The sequence below is a fragment of the Anomaloglossus baeobatrachus genome, chromosome 1, assembly GCF_048569485.1.
Source record: "Anomaloglossus baeobatrachus isolate aAnoBae1 chromosome 1, aAnoBae1.hap1, whole genome shotgun sequence".
NCBI lineage: Eukaryota > Metazoa > Chordata > Amphibia > Anura > Aromobatidae > Anomaloglossus > Anomaloglossus baeobatrachus.
In genome coordinates, this window is record NC_134353.1 from 351,812,987 (window position 1) to 351,834,886 (window position 21,900).

Below are 21,900 nucleotides of genomic sequence, written 5' to 3' on the forward strand. Positions count from 1 at the left end.
AGCTAGCTACATGTGCACAGAGCAGGAGCCGGCACTGACAGTGAGAGCGGCGGAGGCTGGTATCGAAGGTAAATATCGGGTAACCAAGGACAGGGCTTCTTGGTTACCCGATGTTTACATTGGTTACCAGCCTCTGCAGAAGCCGGCTTCTGCTGCCTGCACATTTAGTTGTTGCTCTGTCGCTGTCACACACAGCGATCTGTGCTTCACAGCAGGACAGCAACAACTAAAAAATGGCCCAGGACATTCAGCAACAACCAACGACCTCACAGCAGGGGCCAGGTTGTTGAAGGATGTCACACACAGCAACATCGCTAGCAACGTCACAAAAGTTGTTCGTTAGCAGCGATGTTGCTAGCGATGTTGCTTAGTGTGACGGGGCCTTTAGTCATACAATTAACTGAAAGGCATATTGGCCTGGCAGCGCCTGTGGCTATAGTGAATAGTAAATACTGCCATGAGATTAGCATTGGGCAGGTTTAAATGCTAGCTCATATACATATCCCAGGGGCGCCACTCTCCTTCGCCAAGGAGACTCCGCGTGTGGACATGGCTTCGGGCAGAGTGTATGACACTTATTTGCTGCTTTGGACCGGTGCTCATCACCCCTGCTGCCAGTCATCGATGCCTTTGGGTTGTAAGACATGTAACACCAGAGTTCATTTGTCCAACTAGTTTTTGTTAACTTTTATTCTTCACACCGTTATGACAGACATGGCCTTCTTTCTCTCTCTGTGCGGTACTACGATTTGATGTGTCCCCCACTATCACGGACCGCATCCTCAATACTCCGAGGTCTACGCTTCCTTCACCCTAATACCGCACACCTTTGTCTGCTTCTGGGCCCCGATGGAATTTCTAGCCGGACCTTCTAGCGCTAGTATAGCACTGGCTTTACTTTATATATGAAAGTCCTGATAGTTGGTTCTCTTTAAATATTGTTCTAATTCTTCATTCATTGTATCCATCTAACCATTAGTCTCAGGATGATAACCTGAGAATGAAAGCTTAATTACTAACCTGGAGCAAAAGCTGTGCCAAAGCTAGCCATGACTTAACCCCTCTATCGGAAATTATGTTTTTAGGAACCGTAACTTAACGGCGTGAGAGATAAAACACTAACTGGTCTTTAACTGTCTGGCCTAAACACTGGCAGTATGGCCGGACATCCAAATCAGAATATCACCAGCAGGAAATATTAGCGGGGGAGGGGGGGTATTTATAGCTGCACCTGAAAGGTGACAGACAAATGAATACCTGTTAACCTAAAAGACCAAAGCAAGGATAACAGATAATAAACACCCAGAGAAAATCTGCTGTGACTTAGTGGACAGATAAACCGACCACAAAGCACAAGCTCAATGGTTTGAACCCTGACGCTTGTCACTCATACAGGAATGATGGCCATTGATTGTACGGTGATTCCTCCGGTGGGCTCTTCAACTACTACAGAAGCATTACACCTAAAGAGGCTGTCCAGGTTTGGCACTAAAGTCTAGAGTCACACTATGTGACTGCAAAGTTGTGAATTCTCACTGTGTGCAGGGCAGTACTGATGCAATAGCGGGTGGTTACTTGACTGCAAGTATGCAATATGCATAGTTCCGGCCACTAGACGTTCGTAGTCCCATTCAATATAAGTGAATAGTCCCGGCCACATTCCGACTAGACGTTCGTAGCCTCGCTCTATATAAGTGAATAGTTCCAGCCACATTCTGGCTTGACTTTTGTAGCCTTGCTCAATATAAGTGAATAGTTCCAGTTACATTCTGACTAGACGTTCGTAGCCTTGCTGAATATAAGTGAATAGTTCCAGCCACATTCCGACTAGACGTTCGTAGCCTTGCTCAATATAAGTGAATAGTTCCAGCCACATTCCGACTAGACGTTCGTAGCCTTGCTCAATATAAGTGAATAGTTCCAGCCACATTCCGACTAGACGTTCGTAGCCTCGCTCTATATAAGTGAATAGTTCCAGCCACATTCTGGCTTGACTTTTGTAGCCTTGCTCAATATAAGTGAATAGTTCCAGCCACATTCCGACTAGACGTTCGTAGCCTTGCTGAATATAAGTGAATAGTTCCAGCCACATTCCGACTAGACGTTCGTAGCCTTGCTCAATATAAGTGAATAGTTCCAGCCACATTCTGGCTTGACGTTTGTAGCCTCGCTCAATAAGTGAATAGTTATGGCCACATTCCGACTAGACTTTCGTAGCCTTGCTCAATATAAGTGAATAGTTCCAGCCATATTCTGACTAGACGTTCCTAACCTCAGTCAATATGAGTGAATAGTTCCGGCCACATTCGTACTAGATGTTCATAGCCTTGCTCAGTATAAGTGAATAGTTCCGGCCACATTCCGACTAGACGTTCGTAGCCTTGCTCAATATAAGTGAATTGTTCCAGCCATATTCCGACTAGATGTTTGTAGCCTTGCTCAATATAAGTGAATAGTTCCAGCCACATTCTGGCTTGACGTTTGTAGCCTCGCTCAATATAAGTGAATAGTTATGGCCACATTCCGACTAGACTTTCGTAGCCTTGCTCAATATAAGTGAATAGTTCCAGCCATATTCTGACTAGACGTTCGTAACCTCAGTCAATATGAGTGAATAGTTCCGGCCACATTCGTACTAGATGTTCATAGCCTTGCTCAGTATAAGTGAATAGTTCCGGCCACATTCCGACTAGACGTTCGTAGCCTTGCTCAATATAAGTGAATTGTTCCAGCCATATTCCGACTAGATGTTTGTAGCCTTGCTCAATATAAGTGAATTGAACAAGACTGCGCATGTCTAGTAATAATCGCATACCTCTGGTGACATGACCACCCAGTGTCGCCACTGTCACCGGAGAATCCTGACAGCGCTCACCATGCATTCTGTGAGGAATCACACGTGACTGCAGAGTTTCGTACCAAGCTTGGACAACATGTTTAGATGTTGGCAGCATCTCATCATTTATTTACTAAACTACCCAGTTTATTATTTTGTAGAATCATAGACAAATTTGTAAATAAAGATAATGTAACATTTACATATAGCTGAGCAGAGGAGCCCCGTGCCTGTGATCACCAGTCTGACACTGATCATGCATAGTATAGCTCTATGTGCCCAATGATGTCCTAGGGCAAGGCAAATGAATGAGGAACACATACTGTATAATCTTTGCATACATTTGCATGCTTCAGTTTTCATTGTGGAAGAAGAGAGCATAAGATGTATAGCTGCACTACATCCTGCTAATAATCCCAGCCATATATACTGAGTTTACACTTTATTAAGGCTATACCACACAGGACCATAGGTGTAGTACAGGATCAGGCAGAATGAGGGTACTGGCAGGGGTGCATTAGTGGAGCAGCCCAGTTCCATGCTCCTGTCACACAGAGGGAGGTGTGCTTGTAGCTGAGCAGTTAAACAGACCTTAGAGCAAACTTTGAAGAGTTAGTAATAGTGCTGGCACCAGGCTGCTGGAATCCCCACCCTTCCAGGCATGCTCAGTCTCATCCCACAACCGGGGGGCAAGAACCAGATTGCTGCTGCCTTTCTCTATATAAGGGTGAAAGACAAAGGACAAGAAGACACCAAGTGACCACCAACTGCTAACAGCTGATCCCAAACTTGTGTGCAGCCTGCAAAGGATTGTAAGAAAGGAAGGGACACACAGGGGCTGGCAGCACGAGGAGGATCTGTTATGATCTGGAGATCTCAGCCTGGGATATACAAGAGAATAAGGGTACAGTACAAAAGAATGCAGCCCAGATAGAGAGAAGGGCTGAGGAGGGTGGGGATAGCCTACTAGTAACTGTATACTCTATGTAGTGTGCACAGAGAATAGGAAGTGACTTAGTGCAAGGAGGAGAGAGGATGTGCTGCTCATAGCTTTAGAAGTCATAGGACTCTGCCTGAGATTGTGTATGCATTCATCTTCATAGTGAGAGGATCCCCACCCTGGGTAGAAGACAAGATGAGGACTGGCCATCTCCCTGGACCATGGATCCTACTTGCAGGACTGTTCCTTCAGCTTTCATGTGTTCCTCCACCAGCTGAGGCTGAGGAGCCTTCATGTCAAGGAGCCTTTGACCTCTACTTCGTCCTGGACAAGTGAGTATAAGGGTTAAGTTGTGGGGCGATGAAGCGGTTAATGATAGGACTGGAGCATCCTCCCTTGTGCTGAGCTCATTGTGTGAGTGCTGATCTGATTTCCTCTGGTCTCTGGAGTGCATCACAGGTCAGGCAGATGTTAGACATTGGCCTGTACTGTCACGCCATCCTCCAGCATTATACAAGGAGTGAGGATGGCTGAGACAGATGTGGAGTGTAGAAGTGCTGCTGGAGGACAGCTTCCTGCGAGACATCAAAAGTCACAACAGTGTATCTGCACCAAACAAGAACAAAGTGGCACTACTAGGAAACATTTCTTATTTTGTGTCTATTTGATATGTCTAGTTGTCTCTGCCAATAGAGGGAGAGTAATGTAGTTGTAGAAAGCGTTACTGATACATCTGGAAGTGTTGGCGAGCGGTGGAGAATGGGTTCAGGAAAGACTGCTTACAAGAAGGGGTTAAATGACAGGAGTAGGTTCCGCAATAAAGCTTTCACACCTACCTTCTTTCCTTCCTCTTACAAATTCTGTGTATTCACTCCTTTAACTTACACATACTTCTGCACGCTGTCCAAAGCAGTACTCCTTGGAGGCCTCTAACGCACACGGGGGAGTGAAGATATTTTTTGTATTGGTATCCATTAACCCGTAGATACCTAGCACATTCTAAAATATTAGATGACATAAAACATGGTATCTGAAAGTTATGAGGACTATTTCCGTACCATAATACAAAAATGTATAGAGTTAATACCAAGTATGGCCCTGAGTAAAAGTTCCCACACATTTCAAGCTTTACCAAGTATCTGAATGGCAAATATCTCTAGGTATCTATTAGGTTAACAACTTGGTGTCACCCAACTTCACCAGAGACTCAAAAGATAAAATTCACAGCAACATAAAGAAGCCTCCCATTAAGTTTTTTCTTAATCTGAGCACTGGAGTGGTGGTATTAATGTAAGTTCCCTGCCCCATGTCTTATAGTCACCTCGTCTTCACCTGTTTCCAGCAACGCTCCGATCAGTCTCCTGTGAGTTGTGACCTACCAGCAGCTCCAGTATTTCATGGAGTGTGTTGGAGATCACAACTCAATCCAACTCTGAGAGTCTCGTTCTGCCTCTCAAAGATTTGTATTGAGAGCTTGTGACATAGCTTCTGACTTCTGGCCAGTCAGAAGTTACATGCACAAGATGGAGCTGCGTAACTGGATTGACTCCGAAAAAGGATGAAAATTCCGGAGTGTAAGATAGTCATGGGACTAAGATTTAAATCATCACTCTAGCACTAAAAAAAACCTGCTCGAGTGTTGCTTTAATATTTCATTGACAAGCCTTTGTTGGTAATGACCGCTTCAAGACGCCTCTTGTATGGAGAAACTAGTCCCATGCATTTCTGAGGTGTGATTTTGGCCCATTCTTCCACACAAGCACTCCTCAAATCCTAAAGGTTCCGTAGACCCCTTCTATGACGTTTGAGCTTTAGTTCTTTATATACATTTTCTGTTTGATTCAGGTCAGATGATTGGATGGGCTATTCTAGCAGCTTTATTTTCTTTCAATGAACCAGTTGAGAGTTTCCTTGGTTGTGTGTTTGGGATCATTATTTTGCTGAAAAGTCCACCTTCGTTTCATCTTCAATATCCGAGTACTTGGGAGTAGATTTTTATCAAGAAGGTCTCACTACATTTGTTCATTTATCCTTCCTTCAGTTAAATGAAGTTTACCAGTGATGTATGCTCAAAAATGGCCCCTCACCATGATGTTCCCACTTCCCAACTTCACTGTTGTTTTGGTGTATTGGTAGTGATATGCAGTGCTTTTTGGGCTCCAAACATGGTATGTATTATGGAATGCAAAGACTTCAATTTTGGTATCATCTGGTATCATCTGACCAGACTATATTCTCATAGTATTTCACCGGCTTGTTTAAAAGTTGTTGAGCAAACTTTAAATGCGCTTGAACGTGCTTTTTGTTCAGCAATGGAGTATTGTGTGGTGTGCGTGCATACAAATCATGGAGGCTGAGTGCATTACTTATTGTTTTCTTTGAAACAATTGTACCTGCTCATTCCAGATAGTTCTTCACATGTGGCTCTTAGCTCTTGGACAACTCTTCTGATAATTCTTTTCATTCCTTTGTCTGAAATCTTCACCTGACCGTGGACGGTTTATGGTAAAATTATGTTCTTTCCACTTCTGGATAATGGTTCCAACAGTGGTCACTGAAATCTTCAGTAGTTTAGAATTTTTTCTGTAACCAAATTCCATCAGTATGTTTTGCAACAATAAGGTTACCAAGGTCTTGAGACAGCTCACTGGTGTTATCCATCATGAGATGTTTCTTGTGTGGCATTTTGGTAATGAGACACATTTCTATAGGCCATCAGATGAACCAGCTGATATTTTTCATCAAGTGGCAGGATTGCTTTGTAATTACTGGTAGTTTTCACCCGGTGTCATGACTTTCCATGGCTTTTTGCACCTCTCATTCTTCATGTATTCAATACTGTCTCCCTGTATAATTTCTCATTATTACACTTAATTTATGGTTTGATTAATTTGCCTGTGTGGAATGGATGCTTTTTAACCGATATGTTATGACAAATTCATGTCAATAGCACCTTTACAAATATATTTATTTAGAAAATTGTTAAGGTTTTCAATTCTTATCTCACCCGCATGTAATATACTCACCTACTGCTGGACTCTTTTTTTATCCAGTGGCATTTTTCTCTGCTTCACAGTGAAGTCACTGCGACTAGCCGGCTCAATCTAGGCTCTTTGCATGAGCCAGAAGTCTCATTCTGATGCTCCATAGACTCAAATTGTAAAAGTCACTTCCGGATCATGCATAGAGCTTAGTGTGACCCTGAGGAGTCTGCAGATGTCACTGAGAAGAGGAGAAGACCGCCGCTGGACTCCGGAGAGAGCTTTGGCAGGTGAGTATATTAAGACACACACTATGCTACATGTACATAACACAGATTTAACAAAAAAAATTGGGAGGGCTTTTTTTCATTTTGTTTCCAAGTCTCTGAACTTCCTGTTCTGACCGGCTGGGTATGTGACCATTGCACCCAGTCGTTGGCCACAGAAGTTACAACCCCTTTAAGTAGCCTAACAGAACAGTCCAAGACTAGAGTGGATTATTTATTGAATTCTATTTTTTTTTTTTTTTTACATTTCATTTTACAACTATAAAGAGTTTAGTGTCTAGGATTAAAATTTATAATGTGTGATTTTTTATAGACTATTTGAAGTTCTGTATTAGTTTTGACTATCTGTGAAGTGTAAACGTTTGGACAAACCCTTCATCCCCTCCACAGGTCCATCAGTGATGAGCAAATAATCATAAACGTTCTAAGTACCAAGAGTCCCCACAATGTGCAATAACTACAGAAAGAATAGACATTTTAGAGGGGTTCTGTTCTGGCGTATAGGGTGAGGACATACCTATTAGGCCTATTGATCCTTTTAAGCATTAATTATGTATTTCAACAGTGCAAATGATGCTTTTATGCTATTAGCTGGCTACAGAGGTCTGCTGATACTTCTGGTAACATGTAACATAATGAAGGCTTTAGCTCTATACTGTCCAGTGGCATGGAGGGAACAGTTCGGCCTATTAAAGAAAAATGAAAACGCATAGTAGAATTGATTGTGGTTGCCTTCTTTCATATTTAGAATTACTAATACAATTCTCCCTATGTCAAGTACACTTTGATCATAGGCAAGAAGTTCAGGTCCCCTTATCGACAGGACTACAATAATCACACCTTATTGTTGCAAATGGAAACATTTTGCACACTGGCCATTTGTAGCATTATTATCAAGCAAATGCTTTCATTGCTGTCTCCCAGTCTCTTGTAAATTGAAAGAATATGAGCTACTTAGGGACTTCCATTTTCCTAAGGCCTAGGACACACGGCGAGAAAGACGGTGCGAGTGGAATGCGATAAAAAAATCGCATTCAACTCGGACCAATATTACTCTATGGGGCAGCTCCCATGAGCAATTATTTTCTCAGCCCTAATCAGACCGAGAAAACAGTCGCAGCGTGCTGCGGGTGCAATGCGATCCTGTTCCACTTGCACCCATGCAAATCTATGTGGAGAGAAATGTCACACTGCACTCACATTACACCGGTGTAACGCGAGAGCAGTGTGATTCTCACATCAGCCGGCAACGGAGGAGATAAGGAGATATATCCCTCCCTCCCCTCTGCAGTGCCGGCCCTCCCCTCCGCAGCTGTGGTCTGATCGCCCTTTCTGATTTTGACATACCTTATCTACTATATTTTACTAGGATCAGCTCACTTCATGAGCTGGCAACCACTCCATGTACTTAACCTAGCGGACCATTTTAGAAGTCCAGATCCCAATACAGGGATTAGAAAATGAAGGGCAGGGTTCCTTTTGGACCTGCTAAACAAAGTGGCCTGAACAAAGTCTGTCCATGAAAGCTGTAATAGGTGATGCCATGCTTTCACGTACAGTTACTATTACAAAAGGTTTATAGTGTAAACACGGGTGTGGACCACTGGGCAGACTTACTCTGAAGGGGCATAACTAAGTGGCTACCAGGCTCTTCACTACAGCCTCCGATAGTGAGTTTATTCTTCCTGCTGCTTGTAGTAGCCAGGTACCACTCAAGGGCAGTCCCTAATACAGTAGTAGCTCATCTCAAAGAGTCACGGAGGCAGGAATAGATGAAGCAGGTGGGCTGAACAGGACCACAAGCTGGAGTAGATTCAGGGACACTATTAGACAGGAGAGATGATGCACATAGTTAGTTTCTGATACAGGCAGGAAGGCTAAGCACAAATTTGGCCACAGGGAATGAACAAGCACAGGACACCGGGACAGGCACAGGTACTGGATACTGGGCACGAGTAGTGAATAATTAGCACAGGAACAACACAGTAAATTAAATAGAAACCTTGCTGTAAAGGCACCTCCCAAAAGGGAAGGGTGCCTTAAATATCTAATGCGTCTCAGTCATAGGCTGGAGGCATTTCCTAATTAAGCACGTTGTCCCATTAAGAGTCAGGATGCTTTCGCCTGCTACCTATGTGCGCTCCCAGGAGACCTGCGTGGGGGGCGTAGATTCTTGGTGCAGGAAGCAGCGGTGAGATCAGAGCGCTGGGAAGGTGAGAGCGGAGTTGTCTCTGCTGGGGGTAAGACATCAGGCAGTGCAAAGGCTCCGCCGCTGGTGTTACATAGTGTATGTTTTAGAGTAGTTATTCTCTTTACTTCTATGAATCTTAGTTGTACATAGTGAGCACAGTATCTTAAAATTTTTATTTCCTATTTTTATATTAATAATGTTATTTTTTCTTAAATTTGTTTTATAATATGTGGTGCACTGGACATTTTTCTCCTTTGGCTTGGTGATTGTTGTGCCTGATGGCCTTCTACCTAATAGCAGACATGAATATATTTCAATACTGAGTCACTCTTTCTCGGTCTGCCAGCTATTACCGTGGAGCTGGATGCACATTCACTGGTCTTATTCCACTCAGTTCTGCTAAACTGGTTTTAATAGTAACAGCAATATACAGATGTGACTGAGTACGTGTCTCTGGCCAGCACAGTATCTTCAATCTGTTCTTCAGAAATGTTGGCCTGAGACTCTGTGCACATCTCAAATCTTGATCATTCAATGGTGAAATATTGGTTTAACCCAGAAGATTACCAAACGTGTGGAGCACCACATTTGAGGAAATGTTTACCTCTGCAGACCACACAAATCTAGAATTTACTTTCTTATTATGCAAAGTACTAACATTCTCTTAACATTGGAATGAAAAAAGGCCAGAATTTTAGTAACTACTGTCAGAGATAGTACAGAACATAGTGCAGTTCCATCTTCAATGGACAAAAACCCAAACTCTGTATTAGTGTTCCAGTAACGTCTGGATGAGTTCCACATTGTTTGTGTGTGAGATGTCATGTTCACTGGGAAGCTGTTGAGCTTTAGTCAGGTTTAGGAAAATTCCAGGGCAGAAACATTTGCTTCACAAAATGGGATGAGATTTACTAGGCAAAGACTGGCAGATATAGTATGTCACAAAGTGAGTACACCCCTCACATTTTTTTATTTTATTATATAGCTTCATGGCACAACACTGAAGATATGACACTTTGATACAATGTAAAGTGTACAGCTTGTATAACAGTGTAAATTTGGTGTCCTCTAAATAACTCAACACTCAGGCATTAATGTCTAAACCACTGACAACAATAGCGAGTACACTCCTAAGTGAAAATGGCCAAATTGCGCCCAGTTAGCCATTTTTCCTCCCAGTTACCTTGTGACTCAAAGTTACAATGTCTCAAGAGTTAATGTGTCGTGGGCGGGGAGGACGCTGCCGCTGCTGGTCGCTCGGTAATGCTCGGGTCCGGCGCTGCTGCGGCTGCTGCTGCTCGGTGGCTCGAGCGGTGGGCCGGATCCGGGGACTCGAGCGGCGCTCCTCGCCCGTGAGTTAAAGGGGTGGTTGGTTTGGGGGATTTAGTCCGTGACGCCACCCACGGGTTGTGGTGAAGATGGGCACCACCGCTGCTGGTGACGGGGATCCCAGGAGCGATGGTAGGGAGCAGCTGGGATGTTGTTTGCCCCCTCTGTGGGTAAGGGTCGGTGGTCCCGGGGCCCGGTGGTATGACGGGGAGGCAGGGTTGGTGAGGTGCAGGGTTGCAGGGACAGCGCGGCGTGGTGCCGGATGGCACGGGTGTACTCACTCAGTAAGAGATGCACAAAGTCCTCGGTAAACCAAACGGCTGCAATGTCTCTCCCCGGACAGGTGATGGCGGCTGTCTTTCCCTGCACCTTGATGTACCTGTTTGACTATGATTGATCTCCAACGGTAGTCCGCTCCCCGGTGTATGGATGCCGGAGGAGCCCGTTTGCCCGCAGGCGCTGGCCCTTGGGTCTCTAGCCTCAGGCGGTAGCTGTATACCCTCACGGTGTGGGCGGTTGCCTTCTATCGGGTCTTTGGTTGTTAGGAAACCCCTGGGGTTCCGGTCACACTCGGATCTGACTATTGTCGGCGGCTCCAAGCCTGGTCGGGGTCCGATGGCCCTGCCTGTGTGCTGGCTTCACTTCGCTCCCCGGTCGGTACCGGCGGGCCAACGCCCGACCCCGGTCCTACGGTTCCGCGTTGCTTCACCACTCCTGCAGACGGCCACCACCGTCTGCCAACCTTGCTGTCAGTGCCTGGGCCACAAACCCAGACACCCAAGTGTTTAGTCCTCACACTTCAAACTCCAAACTCGTTCTGTCACTTTTCCCGCCTCCAGGCCTGTGAACTCCTCGATGGGTGGGGCCAACCGCTTGGCTCCGCCCCACCTGGTGTGGACATCAGACCATGGAGGGAGGCAACAAGGATTTTATTTTTGGCTAGTGTTACTGTCTAATGGGGATGGGGGTGTTTGTTTGTTACCTGTGACGACCTGGCTAGTCCAGGGCGCCACAAATGCGGAGCAGGTGTGGTAAATTTGGTGTTATCGCTCACACACTCTCTCATACTGGTCACTGGAAATATTCAGCATGGCACCTCATGGCAAAGCATTCTCTGAGGATCTGAAAAAAAAGTATTGTTGCTCTTCATAAAGATGGTCTAGACTATAAGAAGATTGCCAACACCCTGAAACTTAGCTGCAGCACAGTAGCCAAGACCATTCATTGGTTTAACAAGACAGGTTTCACTCAGAACAGGCCTCACCATTTTCAACCAAAGGAGTTGAGTGCACCTGCTCAGCGTCATGTCCAGAGTTTACCTTTACAAATTAGAGATATGATTGCTGCCAACATTGCTGCAAAAGATAAGGGGGGGGAGGTCAGCCTGTTAGTGTTCAGACGATACACCGCAAACTGCATCAAATTGGTCACCATGGATGACATCCCAGAAGGAATCCTATTCTAAAGATGATGCATAAGAAAGCCCACAAACAGTTTGCTGAAGACAGGCAAACTTAAGCTGGGTTTACACACTGCAACATCTCAAACGACATCGCTGTAACGTCACCGGTTTTGTGACGCAATAGCGATGTTGTTTGAGATGTTGCAGTGTGTGAAACCTATCAGCGACCCGGCCCCTGCTGTGAAATTGTAATCGTTACAAATCGTTCAGGACCATTCCTAGGTCCTTTGTTTCCCGCTGTGCAGCATGCATCGCTGGAAAGTTTCAGTGTGTGAAAGACTTTGCAGAGACTTTGTTAGCAACTTCCCTTTCAAAAGGCTGCTTATCAACGCCCCCAACAACCAGCTAGGTCGCTCTGCAGGTCCGGATCGCTGTTGAGTTGTTGGCCAGGTTTGCCTGTTTGAACGCTCACCAGAGACTTAGCAGAGACTTAGGGAGGTCGCTGTTACGTCACAAAACCGGTGACGTTACAGCGATGTCCTTTGCGATGTTGCAGTGTGTAAACCCAGCTTAAGGGACATGGATTATAATCATTATCTTTAATTATTAGCACCATGTCCTGTGGTCTGGTAAAGCGAAGATAAACGTATTTGGTTCAGAAGGTGTCAAGCGTGTGTTGCAGCAGCCAGGTGAGGAGAACAAAGACAAGTGTGACTTACCTACAGACATGAACGTTGCTGGCTGTGGAGGAGTACAGTTCATTGAGGGAACCATGAATGTCAACATGTCCAATAACATACTGAAGCAGATCATGATCCCCTCCATTCCGAAACTGGGCCGTAGGGCAATATTTCAACATGATAATGACCCCAAACATACCTCCAAAATGACCAGTGCCTTGCTTAAGAAACTGAGAGTAAAGGTGCTGGACTGGGCAAGCATGTCTCCAGCACTAATCCCTACTGAGCATCTGTGGAGCATCCTCAAACGGAAGGTGGAGAAGTGAAAGGTCCAATATCCACCAACTCCATGGATGAGGATCCAGTGGCTCCTGTGAAGCTCTAGTGAACTCCATGCCCATGAGAGTTAGGAAGTGCTTGAAAATAATGGTGGCCACACAAAATATTTACATTTTGGGGACAGTTTGTTAATTTTTACTTAGGGATGTACTCACTTTTGTTGCCAGTGGTTTAGACATTAATAGCTGTGTGTTGAGTTATTTAGAGGGCACCAAATTTACACTGTTATACAAGCTGTACACTGACTACTCTACATTGTACCAAAGTGTCATATCTTCAGTGTTGTGCCATGAAGATATATAATAAAATATTTTAAAAAATGCGAGGGGTGTACTCACTTTGTGACATACTGTATACGTTGCAAAATACGCAAAGGAATGACTCCATTCAAAATTAATTTTTTGACACTTTTTATATTTACTTAAGCTGGATTATTTTACAAATGAATCTGTCAGCAGAGTTTTGCTATGTAATCTGACAGCAACATGATATAGAGACAGAGAACCTGATTGCGGTGATTAATGAATTATTTTATTGGGTGCAGCAGTTATGATAGAAAATGTCCTCTGCGGCAGATCTAGTAAATACTGAGCTGTGAATAACCCTGCTCACACCACTGATTGTCAGCTTTCTGTGTACAATGTATATTGACAGAAAGTTGCTAATCAGTGGTGGCGATAATGTTCAGTGCGGCAGCGATCACCAAATATCGGCATAACGATAGGGGCGGGTGCTATCATGCTCGCCATCGCTAGCATCGGCTAGCGATGTCGCAGCGTGTAAAGCCCGCTTTAGGCTAGTTTCACACATCTGGCTTTTCGCCGGTTTGACGATGCGGCGCACGCCAGTACAGTATGATACAGTACAGTGGCAGCACCGCAACTTCCGGGTCACATGCTCCGGTCACATGACAGCATATGACCGGCGCTTGTTGCACTGCCAGTGTACTGTATACACTCTACTGGTGTGCGCCGCATCCGCCAAAAGTGGTGCATATACGTTTTTTTTATCTAATTTTTTTTTATCTGATTGTGACACTTGCCCGATACAACAACTGATGTGCAACTGATGTGCAAAATTTTTATAAAAGATATATATATATATATATAAGTATTGTAGTGTGCATGCGTGGGCAGTCTTCAACCTTTTATTGCGCCTGCGCATTACAGTTCTTTGCTCTGCCCTCAGCAGGGCAGAGAGAAGTACGCGTACGCAGGAGCGCAATGGTGGCCTTTGTGTGGATGACGTAGGACACGTCATCCAGATGGAGCAGGGAAGGAGGAAGGCAATGGAAGAAAGAGAGGAGGCGACGGACCGAGACCAGCAACACCCATTGGTGCTTTGGGTCATTGTCCAGTTGGAAGACCTAATTCCGCCCAGCTTTAAGTTTCTAGCTGATGTTTCACAGTTGCAATGGTCTTCTCAAGCTTCAAAGCTTCTCACTTTTTCCTCCAAAGGATGTCATGATCATTATGGCCAAACAGTTCAATTTTAGTTTCATCAGACCACAGGACATGTCCCCAAAAATGAAGGTCTTTGTTCCTGTATGCATTCCCAAACATTAATTCGGCTTTTTCTCTTTCTTTTGGAGTAATGGCTTCTTCCTGGCAGAGTGGCCTTTCAACCTGTCTTGATACAGTACTCGTTTCACTATGGTTAATGACAAACTCTTGCCAGCTTCCATCAGCAGCTTAGTAATGTCTTTTGCTTTTGTTCTTGGGTTGATATGCAAAAGTCTGACCAAAGCACGTTCATCTCTGGTACACAGAACCCGTCTCCTTCCTGAGCAGTATAATGGATGGACATTCCCATCTTGTTTGTAGTTGCATATAATTATTTGTACAGATGAACAAGACACCTTCAGTTATCTGGAAATACCACCTAACGATGAACCAGACTTGTGCAAGTCCAGAGTTCTCTTCCTGCGATCTTGGCTGATTCTTTGACTTTCCCATAATGTTACAAAAAGAAGCAGTGTGTTTTATCTGTACATTAAAATACATTCATAGGTGCGTCTCTAATTACATAGTTACATAGTTACATAGTTACATAGTTACATAGGTTGAAAAAAGACCTAGGTCCATCTAGTTCAACCTTCCTCCACCAGGTCTACATTTTGTCACTAAGTCATTTAGAACCAACAATGTTTTGTGTAGTGAGGAAATCATCCAGACCTTTTTTAAAAGCTGTTAGAGTATTTGCCATTACTACCTCTTGTGGTAGGGCATTCCACAGTCTGACTGCTCTAACTGTAAAGAACCCTTTCCTATTTGGATGTCGGAATCGCTTTTCTTTCACTTTCAGTGAGTGCCCCCTGGTCCTTAGTACTGTCTTTGGAAGAAATAAGTCATGTGCCAACCATTTATATTGACCACACATGTATTTATACAAATAAATGAGATCTCCTCTGAGACGTCTTTTTTCTAAGCTAAACATATCCAACTTTTTCAACCTGTCATCATATGGGAGGCCTTCCATCCCTTGTAGTAGTCTAGTTGCCCGTCTTTGAACTGACTCTAACTTCTGAATGTCCTTTTTAAAATGTGGAGCTCAAAACTGGATCCCATATTCCAGATGTGGCCTTACAAGTGATTTGTAGAGGGGTAACAATACGTTGGGATCCCGGGATCTAATCTCTCTTTTTATACACCCTAAAATCTTGTTTGCTTTAGCAGTTGCTACTTGACATTGAGTTCTGCTGCTCAGCTTATTTGCAATGAGAATACCCAAGTCTTTCTCCTGTTCTGTAGTCCCGAGTTTTCTTCCATTTAATGTATACGCAGTTATAGGTTTACTCCGTCCTAGGAGCATTACTTTACATTTATCAACATTAAATCTCATTTGTCAAGTATCTGCCCATTCTGACATCTTATCCAGATCTTTTTGTAATATTGTACTATCAAGGTCAGTTTTTAATATCCTACATAGTTTGGTGTCATTAGCAAAAACTGACACTTTACTATCAATCCCATCCACAAGGTCATTAATAAAGAGATTAAAAAGAATCGGTCCTAGCACAGATCCCTGCGGCACCCCACTGCTGACTATAGCCCATTTAGAGAATGTACCATTTATGGCTTCTCTATTTTTCCTATCTTTTAGCCAATTCCTTACCCAGTTGCATATAGTTTCCCCTAGTCCTTGCTTCTGGAGCTTTAGTATAAGGATATTATGTGGTACAGTATCAAATGCCTTTGCAAAGTCCAAATAAATCACATCAGCTGCATTACCAATAATTAACTCAGATGTTGCCAATTAATCTATCACAAGCTTCCAAAGACATGACGTCATCATATGGGCTGTCCGATATTATTTAAAAGCATAGTACTCTTAGGCGGGCTTTGCACATTACAACATCGCATGCCGATGCTGCAATGTCGAGTGCGACAGTCCCCGCCCCCGTCGTACGTGCGATATCTTGTGATAGCTGCCGTAGCGAACATTATCACTACGGCAGCTTCACATGCACTCACCTGTCCTGCGACGTCGCTCTGGCCGGCGAACCGCCTCCTTCCTAAGGGAGTGGGCCGTGCGGCGTCACAGCGACGTCACACGGCAGGCGGCCAATAGCAACGGAGGGGCGGAGAAGAGCAGGATGTAAACATCCCTCCCACCTCCTTCCTTCTCATAGCAGCCGGGACGCAGGTAAGGTGATGTTCCTCGCTCCTGCGGCTTTACACACAGCGATGTGTGCTGCCGCAGGAACGAGGAACAACATCGTACCTGTCGCTGCACCGGCATTATGGAAATGTCGGAGACAACACCGATGATACGATAACGACGCTTTTGCGCTCGTTCATCGTATCAAAAAGGTTTTACACACTACGACATCGCAAGTGACGCTGGATGTGCGTCACTTTTGATTTGACCCCACTGACATCGCACCTGCGATGTCGTAGTGTGCAAAGCCGCCCTTAGGCTATGTGCGCACGTTGCATTTTTTCCTGCGTTTTGGTCGCGTTTTCAACTGCACGGTGTCAATGACAAACTGCTTACTTTTACATCCTCAGCAAAATCAGAATTTCATGCAGACGTTGCAGTTTTTATTGTCAGCGTTTTGTTTGCCAAATATTTGTCAAAAGCTTTGACAAAAAAAAGCAGTATGTCAATTCTTTTTGCATTTTGTCATGTTTTGTCACCCATAGAACTCAATGAGGGGATGACAAACGGATGGCAAAACGCATGGTAACAAATGGGTTGCATTTCGTATGCGATGTACCTGCGTTCTTGTCACAAAAAACGCTGGTCACCCACTTTATTCCAGGATAAAAAAAACATTGCAGGAGTGAAAATCTCTCTGTGTCTCTCCGCTTCATACTCACCGATCACACTGTCACACTGCTCCCACAGCCTCTCATTCTTCTTCCTTACCCACTCATTAGCCTCATCACATATTCACTGCATCCACTCATTAGGCTCATACATATTCACTGTTTCCCCCGTCTGTGTTTGGTTGCCCTCAGACACGCCCCCACGCTGAGTGACGGCTGTCTGGCTCCAACCAATCACAGCCACCAGTGAACGTGTCTATATTGTACAGGAAAATTAGTAAATAAATAATTTAAAAAAACGGTGTGCGCTCCCCCCAATTTTGATACCAGCCAAGATAAAGCCTCACAGTTGAGGGCTGGTATTCTCAGGCTGGGGAGACCCACGTTATTGGGAGCCCCCCAGACTAAAAATATCAGCCAGTAGCCACCCAGAATTGCCGCATCCATTAGATGCGACAGTCCTGGGACTTTATCCGGCTCTTCCCAATTACCCTGGAGCAGTGGCAATCGGGGTAATGAGTGGTTAATGGCAGCCCATAGCTGCCACAAAGCCCTAGGTTAGTAATGTTAGGAGTCTATGAGACACCCCAAATTACAAACCTGTAAGTGAAAGTAAATAACCACAAACAACAGAAAAATCCTTTATTTGAAATAAAATAAAAAGCCCCCTCTTTCACCACTTTATTAACTCCCAAACACCCCTCCAGGTCCGAAGTAATCCACACGAGGTCCCACGGCGATTCAGCTCTGGTACATCTCTGTCCTATCACAGCGAGCGGCCATACAGCCTGACTGCCAGCTGTGTGTGAAAACAGAGCGCGCCATCAGAATGAACTTAAGTGAACCCCTGATGTCACAGCTGCGGCCCCATAGTACGGCGTTTGTCGCAGCAGTGATGTCACAGGTTCAGGCCGCAACTGAAATGAGCCACGCCATCAGCGGTGACGTCACTCAGGTGAGTCCTCCACCTGTGGCTCACTTCAGTCACTGTCTGATTTGCAGTCACAGGTGGAGGACTCACCTGTGACCGCAAATCACTTAAGTGACAGTGCCACTGATCGCGCAGCTCAGTTCAGTCACTCGGGTGATTTGCTGTCACAGGTGTAGAACTCCAGCGGTAGCTGCGGCTAACCTGAATTATGGCACCGCTGATAGCGCTAGTCACTTCACTTGCTGCGTGGAACTCACAGCGCGCAGTCATGTTTTATGGCGCTCACTGTAAATGGACAGGAATGTAGAAGTGCTGGAAGCATCATGGGACCTCATGTGGATTACTTCGGACATGGAGGGGTGTTTGGGGGGTTAATAAAATGGTGAAAGAGAGGGATTTTTAGTCTTTTATTTCAAATAAAGGATTTTTGGGGAGTTTGTATTTATTTACTTTCACTTACAGCTTTGTGATGGGGGTGTCTCATAGAAGCCTGCCATCACTAACCTAGGCCTTAGTAGCAGCTGTGGGCTGTTATTAACTCCTTATTACCCGATTGCCCACGCACCAGGGCAACGGGAACAGCTGGGCCCAGCACCAGAATTGGCGCCACCTCTGGGGCGGCTGTGGGCTGCTATTGCTAGGCTGGAAAGGGCCAAATGACGATGGCCATTCCCATCCTAATAATATCAGCCCCCAGTTGTCTGCTGTACTTTGGCTGGTTCTAGAAAAATGGAGGGGACCCCACGTCATTTAAAAAAAAAAAAAAATCAAGTTATTAAAAAGAAAGTGTGGGTTTCCCTCTATTTTTCATAACCAGCCAAGATACAGCAAACAACTGAGGGTTGCAGCTTGCAGCTGCTGCTGTTCCTGTGCTGGATATGAAACCCTGGGGACCCCAAGTCATTTTTTTACCCCCCAAAAAAATTAAAAAGCAGCTGGCCAAGCTAGCTATCCCTCCATTTGCTCTGTTATTTCTTTCCATCTATTCTATCTGTTCTTTCTTATTATTTTTTTTTATCTATTCTTTCTATCTATCTATCTATCTATCCATGTATCTATCTATCCATCTATCTATTTATTCTTTATATCAATTTTTCTATCTATTTATCTATCTATCTATCTATCTATCCATTATCTATCTATCTATTTATCTATCTATCTATCTATCTATCTACCTATCTATTTATTCTTCATAGCAATTTTTCTATCTATTCTATCTATCTATCTATCAATTGTCCTATCCTAGAATATTTTATATCTCCTTTAAAAATGCAGTCAAAAACGAATCAAAAACATGGTAAAAACACAGCAAAAACGCATCCATTGTTACTGCGTTTTTTTGTCAAACGCAGTGTTAATATTTGTCAAAAGTCTGCCAGAAGGTGCAGTTTTGTTGTCAAACCATAACACAGCGTGCGGACATAGCATGGGTGTATGTAAACTTTTGACTTGCTGTGTGTAATAAAAATGCTTTAAAACATTCTCTCTCTCATCATTCTGGCATTAAACGGGAAAGGTTTATTCTGATTTCTTGTCAGACAGTGAGAAAAACATGCAGATGTGTCTTTTTAGATAGTGTATCTAAATGTCTGGTTTCAGCTGTATGTATGTGTGTATCTAGGATCTCAGATCAGATATGGCATAATTTTTACTGATGCCTTAGGGAAAACAATGGATGGGGAGAAAAATAATGTATAGCCGTATATACGTAAATTTTGCTATGTATATACTGCTATGTGTAAAAGTTTGATTAACTTAGAAGTAAACTACACTACATAAACCTGGCCATTTTTTATTACAATACAGTGGACCCTTGGTTTACGAGAACAATCCGTTTTGGGAGAGGGCTAGTAAACCAAGTTACTCGTGTAGCAAAGTAAAATTTCCCATGGTAAATCATTGAAATGCAGACAATTCGTTCCACAACTAGTAGTAATATCCCATCCTGGTCCCCTATTGTGCCATTTCACACACGCACAAACATGCGTGCGCACACAGATGAACAAACATGCGCGCGCACACACACACACACACACACACACACACACACACACACACACACATTATGCTCACTTATCCTCCGTTTCCTCGCCGTCATGGTTCCTGCAATCTGCCGGTAACCATGGCGGCTGATGCAAGGGCTGCCGCTGTCAGACCTTCAGCGGCTGTCATCATTGGCATGAGCTGCTTGCCTCTGTGATTGGCTAGCAAGCTGACAACAGAGGCTTAAACCGCTTGCCTCTGATTGGCCAGGGCACTGTCGACAGTGGCTCTAATTGGTCAGCGCGCTGCCATTGGGAAGCACAGAGGCAGCTCCTGTATCGGTCGCGCTGGTTACCGGATCCACATACTGACGGACTACAAGAACCAGGTATGAGGCCGGCGAGAGAATGGAGTATATGTGAGCATAATTTGTGTGTTTGTGCGTATGGAACTGGAAGTGTGTGCGGTGGGTATTTGCTCGTACAGCAAAGCTTGCTCGTAAACTGAGTTACAAATTTACAGCAAGCTTTGCTCATATAGAGAAATACTCGCACACCAAGTTACTCGTAAACCGAGGTTCCACTGTAATAATATAATATGCCTAGCAATGATCCCAAATATACTTCTAAAATGAGCACTTTTTACTTGAACATAACAGTTCTCTAAATAATGACCCTCAAAGCTTCCAAATAAAGAGGAGTCACAGGTGGCAGATTTTATTGCAGAAATTAGTTCCACTTATGTGAATGGGGTTATTTTGGCAGGAAGCACGTGGATTACTGAAAGTTAAATTCCGATCAATGGGACAGTTGCAGAAATTTCCGGAACAAATCCACGGCATGTGATTATATTTTTGACATTGTATACCAAAGACCATCTAAATAATATTTGTTTATGCTGCTGATATACTACTCTCAGTCTCTCTCTCTCTATATATAGTATATATACATACTGTATACAGTGTGTCCACCCATATCCTGTCCACCGCCATTAACTTGAGAACGGCTGCAGCTATAGGCATAGAAGTGGTGTCTAGGTATAGTAAAGTAGCCATGCGCTACACAATGAAACCTCCTATAGCGCCACCTGGTGGAAAACAACGGATTTAGCATTTTTATCTCAAAAACGGAACGAGATAGCGAAAAAAAGTGAATTTCAAAGTTGTAGGGCATCATCAATTTAATACGAATCGACACCTTGCATACAGAAATGCTATGATATGAAACCCATGACCCCCCCAAAACAGTGAATGCTGGTCACGCATATGGCGCTCATTTAACTTTGATGCTTAAAGTGGCCCCCGTCAGCTGCAATGCACATCTGGACTCTGGATAGCATACTGTATCTTGCTGCATGTTGTGCAATATGGTAGGTGACACGTTTGCACAAGCATCTGTGATACGTCGTCGTAGGTTCTGCAATGTTGGTGGAGGGGTCGCATACACCTGCTGTTTGATGTGACCTCACAGAAAGAAGTCCAATGGGGACAGGTCAGGTGAGCGTGGAGGCCACTCCACGCAGCCACCATACCCAATGACTTGTAGGAAGGTCTCCATGAGGTATCGCTTCAAGTCCGCAACCTTGGCCTTGACCTTGGTATTTCCCTTGTCATATCTTTAAACTTGTCAAAGAGTTGGATATTGACTAAAAGGGCAACTTAATATGGTGGTTATGGTGGTCTCCTAAAAAGAGCCACTCCTTGGCTAGGTCCTTCCCGGAGGGATATCTGG

General features: G+C 44.3%; 1 protein-coding gene across 3 annotated transcripts in view; it reads left to right on the forward strand.

Moving 5' to 3' along the window:
- Nucleotides 1–3,497: 3,497 nt before the first annotated feature.
- The window catches only part of ANTXR2 (ANTXR cell adhesion molecule 2), a 356,942-nt gene continuing 338,539 nt past the window's right edge, over nucleotides 3,498–21,900 (forward strand). The window contains exons 1-2 of one of the 3 annotated variants that reach the window (XM_075352423.1): nucleotides 3,498–3,740; nucleotides 3,940–4,108. In XM_075352423.1, coding sequence (XP_075208538.1) covers nucleotides 3,972–4,108 — 137 coding nt within the window. In that variant the 5' untranslated portion in view covers nucleotides 3,498–3,740; nucleotides 3,940–3,971. Of the gene's footprint in view, nucleotides 4,109–21,900 lie in introns of all 3 variants that reach the window. The other 2 variants (XM_075352424.1, XM_075352422.1) reach the window with 2 other exon arrangements.